The following is a 12,849-nucleotide window of genomic DNA, read 5'->3' on the forward strand; positions in this document are numbered from 1 at the left end:
TTAATGACATGATTAAACTTTTATTTTTTATCCTTTCTAGCCAAAAAAAAAAAAAAAGTATTTAATGACTTCCCCGCCTTGTAAAATGAAGACTAGGGAGCTCCTATCTGACTTTCAACTTCTGCCACTCTCCTCCACCTTCCAAAGTCTTGTCCACTGAGCTGTTCTAATACTTTTACAGAGGACATGTATTTAAAAAAGCTCAGTGGCTCCATCTAAAAACAGAATGCTTAATTTGAAATAGAACTGACCAACTTCTTTAGTCCTAACACCAGCCACACCATGGGAATGAGCACAGTCAATGCCCTGGTAGTAGGGCTGGAACTAGGCCTTGGTCACAAAATTTAAGGGGGCTTTAAAAACTCAGTATTCAAGGAAACTATTATTTTAATGAGATTTTGTTTGTTTGTTTGTTTGTTTTTTGTCTTTTTGCTATTTCTTGGGCCGCTCCCTAGGCATATGGAGGTTCCCAGGCCAGGGGTCTAATGGGAGCTGTAGCCAACGGCCTACACCAGAGGCATCTGCAACCTACACCACAGCTCATGGCAACGCTGGATCCTTAACCCACTGAGGGAGGCCAGGGATCGAACCTACAACCTCATGGTTCCTAGTTGGATTCGTTAACCACTGAGCCACGACAGGAACTCCAATGCGATATTTTAAACACTGAAATTAATGCCAAAAATTCCATGATGAACAACATTTAGAAATAAAGATAGGCTCAGTAGAATGATTAGAGGAGGAGTTCCCATCGTGGTCAGTGGTTAATGAACCCGACAAGCATCCATGAGGACTCGGGTTCAATCCCTGGCTTCGCTCAGTGGGTTTGGGAATCTGGAGTTGCAGTGAGCTGTGGTGCAGGTCAAAGATGCGGCTTGGATCCTGCGTTGCTGTGGCTGTGGTGCAGGCTGGCAGCTACAGCTCTGATTCAACCCCTAGCCTGGGAACTTCCATATGCCAAGAGGGCAGCCCTAAACAGACCAAAAAAAAAAAAGAATAAGAGGAGATAAGAGGAAAACAGAAGTGTTTATTTGCATCCCACTCAACAGTAGTCTCTGCCTTTTTCTACCGCATCTATGATTATATAGGTTGTGCATTAGTGCTGAAAAGTATTCAGATGAGAGGGTGAGGTATGACTTTCAGATTAGGAATATCCATACTGGATACCAGGGGTGCCACCACACTTTGACCTTGCAACTTGCAAACTAAGGTGATGTTGAGTTAGGAAACAGGATTTTTGTGACTTAAGCCTGAATCCAGGGGAGGTGCCAGCAGATACATTTACTTGTTTGTTCAGAACTCCATGCATTTTCATTGCAGTTCCCTCCCCCTGCTCTGTGCATGCCTGTTGGTCCAAGCAGCACCAGTGCTTTGAATAAAGGTCAGCAAGGGGGTCACCCTCCTGATTATTCCCTTCCACCAGAGAGGATGGGGAAGCCCTGGGCCCCCTATCCACTACTAAGTCGTTGTAAAATACTGGGCTTCACCCACAGCTGCAAATTCCTTCCAGGAGCTGCAAAGCTTCTGGGGTTGCCATGGTCCATGGGAGTGAAATGCTGGCCGCCCTCCGCTGCACCGGCCCGGAGCAGGCTGTTGCTGCCTCCCCTCCAGTCCCTTTCAAAAGCTTTTAAAGGAGATCCCTGTGGGGAGGTGGGAGGACAGGACGTTAACCAGGGCTTCCCTCCAAGCGGCTGAGGCGAATAAAAGGCTTTTCTCAAACTGACGGAGCAAGTGTTGGGTTTGTTTCAAGGGATTTTTAAACTCTCGGTCTTTCCCTGGAGGGAAGGGGAGGGAGGAGATGGTCCTTCTCAAGCTTCATTTGCTGCAGTGCTTTCCCCAGAGGTTGCTCACCCTGGGTCTTACTTGGAGGGCGAGGAGGGCAGAGAGGACGCTCCCTAAAGTTAACCAGCTGTGGGCAGCTCCTCCGAGCTTATTTCAAAGGATTTCTCACCCTGGATCTGGCAAAAAAGGAAAAGAAAAAAGAAAAAAATCAGCTGCAAATTAACAGGCTGTGCGATCAAGTCTCAATGGAGCTCTCGGGTGTGACTTGCAAATTCTGGGAACACGTTCAGAAAATGGGGAACTAACCGAGATGATGAGAAGCCCCTTGGTCCAGGCCTCTCGGGTTTCCTCGCACCTTCTTCCCCATCCCGGTCCTCTCTGGGATCTGAGAGCTGGATGGCGGGCGCGCCGGGGGTCTGAGGTTCGTTTCTCCAGAGCGGCGGCCCGGGTGCAGACAAAGAGGCAGCGGCTGGGGGCTCGGACGCGGAGCTGGCGGCGGGGTCCGAGGCGCTGGGCCGACCGGAGTGGGCGCGGCGGCGGAGCGCGCGGGGTGGAGCCGCCGCGGCGTCTTCTCCAGGCGGCGCGCGCCCGCCCGGCCCCGCGGCGGCGCGTCACGCTCTCCCCCGCCCGGAGCCGACGAGCCGGGAGGCGGCGGCCGCGCGGCTGCTGCTGCTGCAGTGGGGCAGGTGGCGGCGACTGGCGGCTACCGAGGCGGCGGCGAGCGGTGAGCGGGGCGAGCGGGCGCGGCGCGGGCCCTCTCCCCTTCCCCGTCCCCTCCTCACCTTTCCCCTCCCGCCCCGCCGGGCCCTCTCCTGCCCTCCCGGCTTGGGGTCGGGGGCCGGCCCGGCGTCCGAGAGGGGGACCGAGTCCCGCGCACCGCCCCCCCTCGAGGGGTTCCGGGGAGCCCCAGGGGGATGGCCCTGGAGGCCAGGGGTCTCTGGGGTGCTCCCCCGGAGCCGGAAAAGTCGCCGGCCCTGTCAGCGCCGAGCCCGGCCTTCCCTTCCTCCGCCCGCCTCAAGATGGAGCTTGGACTCCTTGCCCCTGCGCCGCCCCAGGCGCCGCTCCCTCCCTGGCGTCCCTCTCTGCTCCCCTCGGCCCTGGGGGGGTGGACCCCCTGGAGGGGCCGAGGCCCGGCGGGACCTGTTGCCCCGGCGGCCACCTGAGCATTGCCCGGGCCCTTGGCAGCGGTGCCCGCGAACCGGAATGGAGGGCACCCTGGCCGTGGCCTCGGCGGCGAGCTGACCCAACTGGCCTGGGGCCTGGCCGGCCGTGGCTTTTGTCCCCCACACACAGCCCCCCCGAGTGGGACTGATTGTTGGAGAAGGTAGATGATGAGAGGTGATAGGGATTTCTGAAATAACCCCGCTGCCCCGTAACCCGAACCTTCTGCCTCGGCAGGGGATTGGCTCTGAAGGCAGATGACACTTGTTCAGAGGTTATTTTAAAAGCAGACACCACTGCTTCCCCTCCTTTGGCGGTCCTGTGCTTCAAATATCTGATTTTGATCTGGGGAGAAATCCTGAACTCATCTTTCTCCACTTCATGTGGCTTTTCCATCTGGCAGGAACCGCGCCCCACCCCCCCCTCCCGTCACAGCCCCACCTCTTTGCTTTGAAGAAATTACACGTTCAGTCTGCAATGTTTCGATACCTGTTTTTAGCAAAACCTGGGCGCCAATTACTGTATTTTAAAAGGAGGGTGGAAAAAATGCTGCATCTTTTTTTTTTTTTTGGTTCGGCAGCCTTGACTTCTTTCTGTTCTAGGTTAGGACCCTGCCTGGCCAATAAGAGCTTTGTATTAGTGTTACTGCTGTTGCTCTTATGGTTGTGGTTCTGGTTGGTGTTATTTTTATTTTTTATTTTTTAAAAACTGCTACTACCTATAGTATGCACAGCCTAGAGACCAAATGTATTAGACCTTTGGGTTTAATGATAACCTTTGACAAGAGTGCTCAGGTATGTTGCTCCTCAGCTTTGGTGCATTTTTCTCTGGAAATGTTAACCTTTATTGAGGGTTTCTGGTGGTCAGGCCCTGGGCTAGTGTTTCGTGTGTCTTATCTTATTAATTAATCTAACCTGTGACTGTGCTATCATTATCCCCATTTTACAGAGGAGGCATAGAAAGGTCAAGGACCTTGCCCTGCCCAGGGCCACACAGCTGATAAGTGGTGGTGTCAGGATTTGAGCTCAGGTATTCTGACTCCAGGTGCTTTGTTATTGAATTAGTGTGGTGGCTGTCTGACAAGGAGCAAGGCTGGCCCTTATTAAAGCAAAGACAGTGGGTCTTTGCTTGGCCAAGGGCTTGTCCTGGGTTTTTAAGGTTCAGAGAAAGTGAAGTACAGCTTAGGCTTCTGCTAGGCCTAGTTCAAAAGGTAAAAAAACAAACTGGATGGACCCTTCGAAGGTATTCTAAAGATAAAGATGGTGCTCTTCCCTGTTTTTCTCAACAATTGCTTAAGCTCCTACTTGAGTTTGAATATGGCATGAGCGGATCTGGTTTCTGTTCTTCAAGAGTTTAGAATTTGGTGCTCTTATTTACCTTAAATTTTTTTCATCTAGTGTCTGATATTAAGCCTCTTGTATCTCATGTGACCCATAAAAGCATGTGAACTTAAGTCTAGTTTTCTTGCCTTTTAAGTGCTATCTCTGTTGGGATTCTAATCCCAATGCATGGTGTGTAAGAGATAAATTGGACCTCTTATACTCTGTACAAAGATAGGCACTTTTGATTTTTGTCACATATTGGCAGCCTGTTCTTAATTTTGTGCAGATGTATTTCTGTTCTTCCTAGTGTGTATGTGTGTGTACGTATATGTATATGTGTGTATGTGTGTGTGCACACATAATCAATAATGTATATGTTTGTGTACATGTATGTGTATATGTATATTTTTATTTTATTTTGTTTTTTTGCTTTTTAGGGCCGCACCAGAGGCATATGGAAGTTCCCAGGCTAGGGGTTGGATCGGCCATGCAGCTGCTGGCCTACCTGACAGCCACAGCAACTCAGGATCCGAGCCGGGTCTTCGACCTCCACCCCCATCCACGGCAATGCCGGATCCTTAACCCACTGAGCGAGGCCATGGACTGAACCCGCATCCTCATGAATCATAGCTGGGATTGTTAACCACTGAGCCATGACGGGAACTCCAGTATGTGTATATGTTTATGTGTGTATATCGATATCTGTCTATATCTGTATCTATATCTCAAAGACCTTGTATTTCACTTTGTAGCACCCCCTGCAGAATTCTGCAGTCCCATGTGCTCAGTGAATATTCATTATTTAGTTAATTGAAAATAGGTCCCTAAGTTTCAGGACTGGTTTTTATAGAAGTTAAAGCTAAAGAAAAACAACTGAAGGTAATGTAGTCAAGTCACAGGAAGATGGCTTAATATTTGTTAGCATTAAAACTTTGTGCATTGTTAACTAAAGTGAGACTTTTCATCTCATATAAATTGTTACTTTTCCACTTTATCCTAATTATTAGCTTCTTTCCTTTTTTCCTCATAAAAATGAGGTGGGATGTCGAGTGTGTTTTTCTCAGATATACAGAATGGACAATGTTGTTTCCTAATCATTGCAAGCCACTAGTTCTCTTTTTCTTTATTTTTGAAGTGGTGATAGTCTTCCCAAAGGGAGCTTGTGGAGCTCTGGTGTACCTATATGTGGGCAGTACTTAGGTCTCATTTGGTAATTTTTCAACAAATATTCATTGAGCAACTACTGTGTGCCCGATGCTGTTCTGGGAGCTGGTGCTACAGCAGTAAATAAAACAGAAATCCCTGTTCATGTGGAACTCCCCTTCTTCATGCAGGGGAGGCAAACCATAACCATATTAATAAAATTTATTGTGTGTTGGAAAGTGAGACATAGTAAGAAAAAATACATAAATCAATGAAGGAGAAATATGAAGTGTTTGGGGGACAAGAGTTAGGGAAATGGAAATGTTAGATAGAGTGGTAAAAGGAGGCTTTGCTGAGAAAATGACTTTTAAATAGAGATCTAGGGGAAGTGAGGAAATGTAGATCCCAGAGGGAAGGGCATAGTAGGAAGAGGGCACAGCAAGTACGAAGGTCCTGAAGTGGGAGCTTGGGAGGGGCAGACAATTTAAGGCCATATAGATGGTAGTCCTTAAAATGTGTATTAAAGTATTTAAAAATAGTGAAAGAAACAGAATAATTTTGTGCCATGTTATTAGTGGTTTTGATGAGGAAAAAGTTAAAGATGGAATTCAGGAGTAAAGAATTTCACTAACTTGCCTAAAAGGCTACCCAGCCAGTGAATACAGAGCTAGAAATTGAACCCCCATATACATTATTTTAAGCAGTGCACAGAATATGTTGGCAGTGAAACCTTAAGTAAGTGGATGGCAGAAAGGCCAGACCTGTACTTGATGTTCAGACTTGCTGTTGGATGCAGGATTTTTGCTCAACCCTGGGAGGCCTTGTAACTGACATTTTCGTATATAGCTTTTTCCTAGCAGCAGAGCCTTCCATTTTAGTCTTAAAAGTTTCATGGCTCAAAATCTGTGTTTAATATAAACCTTTATTTAAGTCCCTTCAATCTTAATTGGAAGGCAATGTCAGAATTACTCTGAATATGAATTTTTTAGAGGACTGTTTAGGGAGGCTTTAAACTAAGGTAGCATCCCCTATATATGTGTGTGTATGTAGTTGTTATTGGAATCCTATATATTTTTAGGATTACATGTATATTTCCCATGTAGATGGAACTCAAGGAATCCATATGCTTTAAATCAATATTTGAGTTACAATGCACTTTTAAAGGAAAACATATTGACTGATGGCACTCTGCAAGAATTTCAAGAGTGACCTGTTCAGATTTCAAATCAGGGAACATACGAAGCCTTTTGTGTGTGTGTGTGTGTGTGTGTGTGTGTGTGTGTGTGTGTGTGTGTGTGTGTTCGGGGGGGGGAGTTGGCAGACTGTAATTAACCAACCTTGAATTTGGCTAGGACATCTGGGTTAATATCCTGGCCCTGGCATCAAGTACCAAGGAATCTTGGCCACAATTAGTAAAGAGCTTTTTTTTTTTTTTTTTAATCTCCATCTGGCACTTCCAGAAGGACAGATTCCACTAGCACTAACGCAATGGGTGGGTCTGTTTTTTAATTGTTTATGTTATGGTGGTTCAGCCACAAAATCAGAGAAGTATTCTTTGCAGAATCTTAGAAAAGTAGTCCTGTTACAGAATCCCTGTTGGGAAACCTTTCTGATATCTCTTTCCCGGGGGAAATGTATTCTCATCTGCCTCTTCTTAGGAAACCTAATGAGACTCCAGACAGACATTTTGCTGCCCTAGTGTTTTATATAAGCATAAGGTGTAATATACTTCCAACTTGAATTAAGTACTTGATATTTGTATTCTCCTTTGCTTACTTATGTCTAAGTATAGTTTGGATTAGATCCCGGTTTTAACTCTGCCCATTTTTTACACTTAAAATTGCAGAGTCCTTGATTTACTGTATCTTCTGTGAAGTTAAAGGCCTGAAGTTCCAGATGTTCAGGACGTGCAAATCATCCAAAATTTGGGTTTGATGTAAAAGGGAAGGCAACTTTAATGAGATCCCCCCCCCATTCTGCAGAGCGCCAGTCAAATAGTGCATTGAAATATTTGGCATATTTTCTCTGTCAGGAAGGCTAAGAGAGATTACGGATGTTTCCCCCCAAAAAAACTTTCAATCAAATCTTTTGATCTTCATTTCATTCATAGAATTATTTCTTACTGGAGACATTATCTTCTAATGTCTTTTTTTTTTGGTCTGTGCCCATAGTATGCAGAGGTTCCCAGGCCAGGGATTGAACCTGTGCCACAGCTGCGACTGGAGCCATAGCAGTGACAATGCCGGATCCTTAACCCGCTACACCACCAGAGAAGTGCTATATATCTTTTTTTTAATTGAAGGGCCCTTACATTTTAATAGCATATTAGTTATCCAGTTATATGTGGTTTCAGTGTATAAGATATATAACAGACATATTAAAAAACACAGAAAAAAGCAAATTATCCATAATCCTACTGCCCAGAGAAAATTATTTCAGTGTTTCAGAGTATGTCCTAGTTTTTTTTCTTTATGTGTAAAAAATATTTTTATGACTGGATCTATATTTTTATTTTGCAATAATTAATATTTTCACTGAGAATATTCTCAGCAAACCAACCTGGGAAATCAGAACTACTCTTAAGAAGTTTGAGGTCCTGGATTTGCTTCAGCCCCAACTCAGTGAGTCATGTGAAGTTGGGCAGGTTGCCTGGCTTCTCTCAATCTGCTTCTCACTCTGTAAAATGGGGGGTAGCACCGGCCCTGTCCACCTGGTGGGGTTCCTGTATTAATGAAGAAGATGTGGTGGTCATAACAGTGCTAAGGGAGTCATCATTGTTTTCAAATAGCAAAGGGGCCTAGGAAGACAAAGGAAAGACCAGTCTGTGTCACTGGCTGACTGTGAGTCACCTGGCCTATTTTGCGAATGGTTAGAGCTTTTTCGATGAATGCGACCAATAGAAACTGTCCTGTGGGGTGGGAGAAGACCCCAGAAATACCGATTAATCAAACATTCGTTGACTGCTGTGAAGACTGTGCTGGGTAGAAGGAGCTCTGTCTCACAAGGTGAGACAGTCCTGTGGGCCAGGTGTAGGCTGAAGCTGATGTATGCTGGCTTTAGATGACCGTTGACTAAAACTGCCCATCTAGTCCAGGCATGATAATAGCAGTTTGTATGAGTTGTCTCACAGCAGGAGGCCCTGATAAGGAACCAGGTGCTGCCCTGAAGACTAGCCTGGAGGATTTGGGGAGGTTGCCAATAGGAGGGAGGAGACAACCAACCTCCCAGGATCCTTGGCGCTGGAATCCATCTTGGCTGAGAGATGCTGGCACCATCAGGAAGGACTTTAGGCCAGACCAGGTATGGGCCGAGCAAGAAGCTTGGCCAGAGACAACACAGAAACTAATCCCATTCCCATAAAACCAGAGACTGTGAGCCATGAAGCAGAGCAGTTCTCCTGGGTACCCTCACCCTGCTGCTCTCTGCCCGGGCGCCCCCTTCCCAATGAAGTCTCTGACTTTGTCAGCATGTGTGTCTCCTCAGACAGTTCATTTTCAGGTGTTAGACAAGAGCCCTGGCAGGGAACCCCTTCCTACAACCTTGGGACCCTGGTCAGTTCACTTCGCTTGTGTGTGTGTATATATGAGAGGGAATTAAAGAAGCTTCCTCGGTAGGAATTAGCCCTTGTATTTGGCATTGATGGAGATGGAGGGTTGCTAGGCAGGGATGGATTAGATAAGACATTCTAGGCCAGATTGAACAAAGGCATAAAAGTAGGATGTGGAGATAATAGTCTCCTGCTCTGTAGTGTGAGGGCAGGTAACAGGAAATAAAATTAAGATGTTTGGGTTTATATCTAGGCGAGGCCTCCCTGCCCTGGGGAGGAGTCCTTCTAAGTGGTCTTGAGCATCTTATTATCCTAAGGTTTTTATGCCAGTCATTTTTATGCTGCTGGGTCAGAAATACCTGGTTTTATGTAGTAAATAGGAAAATTTCTGGGAATACTAATATCTTCATTTTTTACACAGAGTTGTACAACCATCACCACAATCAATTTTAGAATATTTTCTTCACCCCAAAAAGGAACCCTTTACCCATTAATAGTTAACTGGATTTCCCCTCTACTCTCCCAGTCCTAGGCTCCCAAGCTCTACTCTCTGTCTCTATAGATTTGCCTATTCTGGAATTTCATATAAACGGAATCATACAGTTTTACTGACTCCTTTCACTTAGCAAAATGTTTTCAAAGTTCATCCTTGTAGGAGTTCCCGTCATGGCTCAGTGGTTAATGAATCTGACTAGGAACCATGAGGTTGCAGGTTCGATCCCTGGCCTCGCTCATCGGCTTAAGGATCCAGCGTTGCTGTGAGCTGTGGTGTAGGTCGTAGACATGGCTCGGATCCCACGTTGCTGTGGCTCTGGTGTAGGCCAGAGGCTATAGCTCCGATTCAACCCCTAGCCTGGGAACCTCCATGTGCCACGGGAGCGGCCCTAGAAAAGGCAAAAAGACAAAAAAAAAAAAAAAAAAAAAAAATGACATAGGACTGGTGCATGCTACAAGAGGAATTCCCCTATGTCATTTCTTTTTGTGGTTGAAATACATTCCTTTGTGTGGATATACCACATTTTGTTTGTGCACCATCAGATAAGACATTTGGGTTGTATCTACTTTTTGCTAATATAATGCAGCTGTGAACATTTGTGTATTAGTTTTTATGTGGACATATGTTTTCATTCATCTTGAGTGTACACCTAGGAAAAGAATTGTTGGATCATATGGGAACCCTACCTTTTGAGGAACTGAAAGACTGTTTTCCCAAGTGGTTGTACAACCGGCAATGAATGAGGTTCCAGTTTTCTCACATCCTTGTCAACACTTATCTTTTTGTTTATAGGCATCCTAGTGAGGGTGAAGTTTGGTATCGTATAGTTTTTTTTTGTTGTTTTGTTTTGGTTTTTTTTTTGCTTTTTAGGGCCACACTTGCAGTATCTGGAAATTCCTAGGCTAGGAGTTGAATGAGAGCTGTGGCTGCCACATCAACGTGGAATCCAGCTGTGTCTGTGACCTACACCACAGCTCAGGGTAACAGCAGATACTTAACTCAGTGAGCGAGGCCAGGAATCAAACCTGCATCCTCGTGGATACTACTCAGGTTCTTTTTTTTTTTTCTTTTTTCTTTTTTTTCTGTCTTTTTGCCTTTTCTAGGGCCACTCCCATGGCATATGGAGATTCCCAAGCTAGGGGTCTAATCAGAGCTGTAGCCACCAGCCTACTCCAGCGCCACAGCAATGTGGGATCTGAGCCATGTCTGTGACCTACACCACCGCTCACGGCAACCCACTGAGCAAGGCCAGGGATCGAACCTGCAACCTCATGGTTCCTAGTCGGATTTGTTAACCACTGAGCCACGATGGGAACTCCACTACTCAGGTTCTTAACCTGCTGAACTACAATGGGAACTCCTGGTATCTCATGATTTTGATTTGCATTTACTTGAAGGCTTTCAGAATATTTGTATAAAGAGCAAAGTGCAGAATAGTAGCATGTTGCCATTAGGATAAAAAGGTTATATGAAAGAATACCAGTTATCTTTTTTAAAATTGCTTTTATTATGGTAGAACATATAACATAAAATTTACCATCTTAACCATTTTTATGTTTACGGTTTAGTGGCGTTAAAGACAGACATTCAAGTAATTCCCATTGTGGCACAGTGGGTTAATTGATCGGCTTGTCTTTGTGGAGGCACTTGTTTGATCCTCCAGCCTGATACAGTGAAACCAGCATTGCCACAGCTGTGGTGTAGGTTGAAGCTCCTCTCGGATTCGATCCTTAGCCCAGGAACTTCCATGTACTGTGGGGCAGCTGAAAAAGAGAGAGAGAAGAAAAGGGAGGAACATTCTCATTGTTGTGCAACCATCACCATCATCCAGCTCCAGAGCTCCTTTCATGTTGCGAAACTGAAACTCTTTATCTATTAAACAGTGACTCCCCATTCTTCCCTCCCTCAGCCCCTGGCAACCACCAGTCTACTTTCCCTTTGATTTTGAGTACTCTGAAGCACTTAGTGTAGGTGGAATCCTATGGTGTTTGTCTTTTTGAGAGTGGCTTATTTCACTCAGCACAGTGTCCTCAAGGTTCATCCTTGTAGTGTGTCAGAATTCCCTTCCTTTTAAAGGGTGAATAATACTCCATTGTATGTTTACATCACATTTTGCCTAACATTCATCTGTTAGCGGACACTTGGATTGCTGGCACACTTTAGCTATTTTTGTGAATAATGCTGCTGTGAACATGGGTGTATAATGGTTGCTTTGAGACCCTGGTTTCAATTCTTTTGGGTACATACCCAGAACTGGAATTGCTGGATCATACGGTTAAGGTTAGATTTTTTTTTTTCTCTTTTTCAGCACACCTAATTCATAATTTTTTGAGGAACCACCATACTGGTTTTCCACAGAGATCATTTTATATTCCTACCATCGGTGCTCAAGGGTTCTAGTTTTTCCTTATCATTGCCCACACTTGTTCTTTTCTTTTTCTCTTTCTCTTTTTTGCTTTTTAGGGCCGAACATGCGGCCTGTGGATGTTCCCAGGCTAGGGGTTGAATCAGAGCTGTAGTCACTGGCCTATGCCACAGCCACAACAACAGCAATGCAGGATTGAACCCACAACCTTACGGTTACTAGGCGAATTTGTTTCCACTGTGCAAGGCTAGGGATCGAACACACAACCTTGTGGTTACTAGGATTTGTTTTCACTGTGCCACAACGGGAACTCCCACGCTTATTTTCTGTTTTAGTTTTCTTTTCTTTTTTGGCTACCTTGCAGCATATGGAGTTCCTGCGCCAGGGATCAGATCCCAGCCGAAGTTGTGACCTCTTCTGCAGCTACAGCAACTCCAGATCCTTTAAGCCACTGTGCTGGGCTGGGGGTCAAACCTGTGTCCAGGAGTTCCCGTCGTGGCTCAGTGGTTAACGAACCCAACTAGTATCCATAAGAACATGAGTTCAGTCCCTGGTTTTGCTCAGTGGGTTAAGGATCTGGCGTTTGCCATGAGCTGTGGTGTAGGTCGAAGATATGGCTCAGATCCCGAGTTGCTGTGGCTGTGGCATAGGCCGGCAGCTACAGCTCTGATTGGACCCTTAGCCTGGGAACCTTCACATGCCTGAGTGCAGCCCTAAAAAGATAAAAAAAAAAAAAGCCAAAAAACACCTGCGTCCAGCCTCTGCAGAGATGCCACTGATCCCATTGTGCCACAGTGGGAACACCTAATGTTTTTTTTTTTTTTTTGGTTTATTCGTTTGTTTTTGATAGTAGCCATCTTAATGGGTATGAGGTTTTATCTCACTGTAGTTTTGATTTGCATTTCCTTAATGATACCGATGTTGAGATTCTTTTTCATGTGCTTTTGTGCATCATTGAAGACATGTCTATTGAAGTTCTTTGCTGAGTTTTGAATTGGGTTTTTTTTGTTGCTGAATTTACTAATTATTATTA

The 12,849-nt window shown here is 45.4% G+C and overlaps 2 protein-coding genes across 15 annotated transcripts in view; one reads left to right on the top strand and one right to left on the bottom strand.

Moving 5' to 3' along the window:
* Positions 1 to 1,007: 1,007 nt before the first annotated feature.
* LOC146396550 (uncharacterized) lies at positions 1,008 to 3,339 on the bottom strand. Its single transcript, XM_084997474.1, has 3 exons — positions 2,982 to 3,339; positions 2,089 to 2,795; positions 1,008 to 1,958 (listed from the first exon to the last, which is right to left on the bottom strand). Exons 1-3 carry the CDS (start codon positions 3,337 to 3,339, stop codon positions 1,902 to 1,904), a joined length of 1,122 nt encoding a protein of 373 aa, XP_084853600.1. The 3' UTR covers positions 1,008 to 1,901.
* Positions 2,359 to 12,849, top strand: part of CLIP1 (CAP-Gly domain containing linker protein 1) — a 147,537-nt gene continuing 137,046 nt past the window's right edge. For all 14 annotated transcript variants that reach the window (XR_014827225.1, XR_014827226.1, XM_084996045.1 and 11 more), the window contains exon 1: positions 2,359 to 2,506. The gene's annotated coding sequence lies outside the window, so the exon portion shown is untranslated. The remainder of the gene's footprint in view (positions 2,507 to 12,849) is intronic.

The sequence above is a fragment of the Sus scrofa genome, chromosome 14 (genome assembly GCF_054392235.1).
Source record: "Sus scrofa isolate SSC_HxYL_T2T_F1_AM1 chromosome 14, Sscrofa_HxYL_maternal_Yorkshire_Landrace_v2.0, whole genome shotgun sequence".
NCBI classification, from domain to species: Eukaryota; Metazoa; Chordata; class Mammalia; order Artiodactyla; family Suidae; genus Sus; species Sus scrofa.

What these genes read in the sequence shown, in the direction of transcription:
- LOC146396550 (XM_084997474.1), bottom strand. Translation starts at nt 3,339, where the DNA reads ATGGAAAAGCCACATGAAGTGGAGAAAGATGAGTTCAGGATTTCTCCC. An exon ending in CCAGGGTGCCCTCCATTCCG is followed by an intron (nt 2,796 to 2,981) that starts GTTCGCGGGCAC and finishes CTCCATCTTGAG; the next exon opens with GCGGGCGGAGGAAGGGAAGG. An exon ending in AGGGGCTTCTCATCATCTCG is followed by an intron (nt 1,959 to 2,088) that starts GTTAGTTCCCCA and finishes CTTTTTTGCCAG; the next exon opens with ATCCAGGGTGAGAAATCCTT.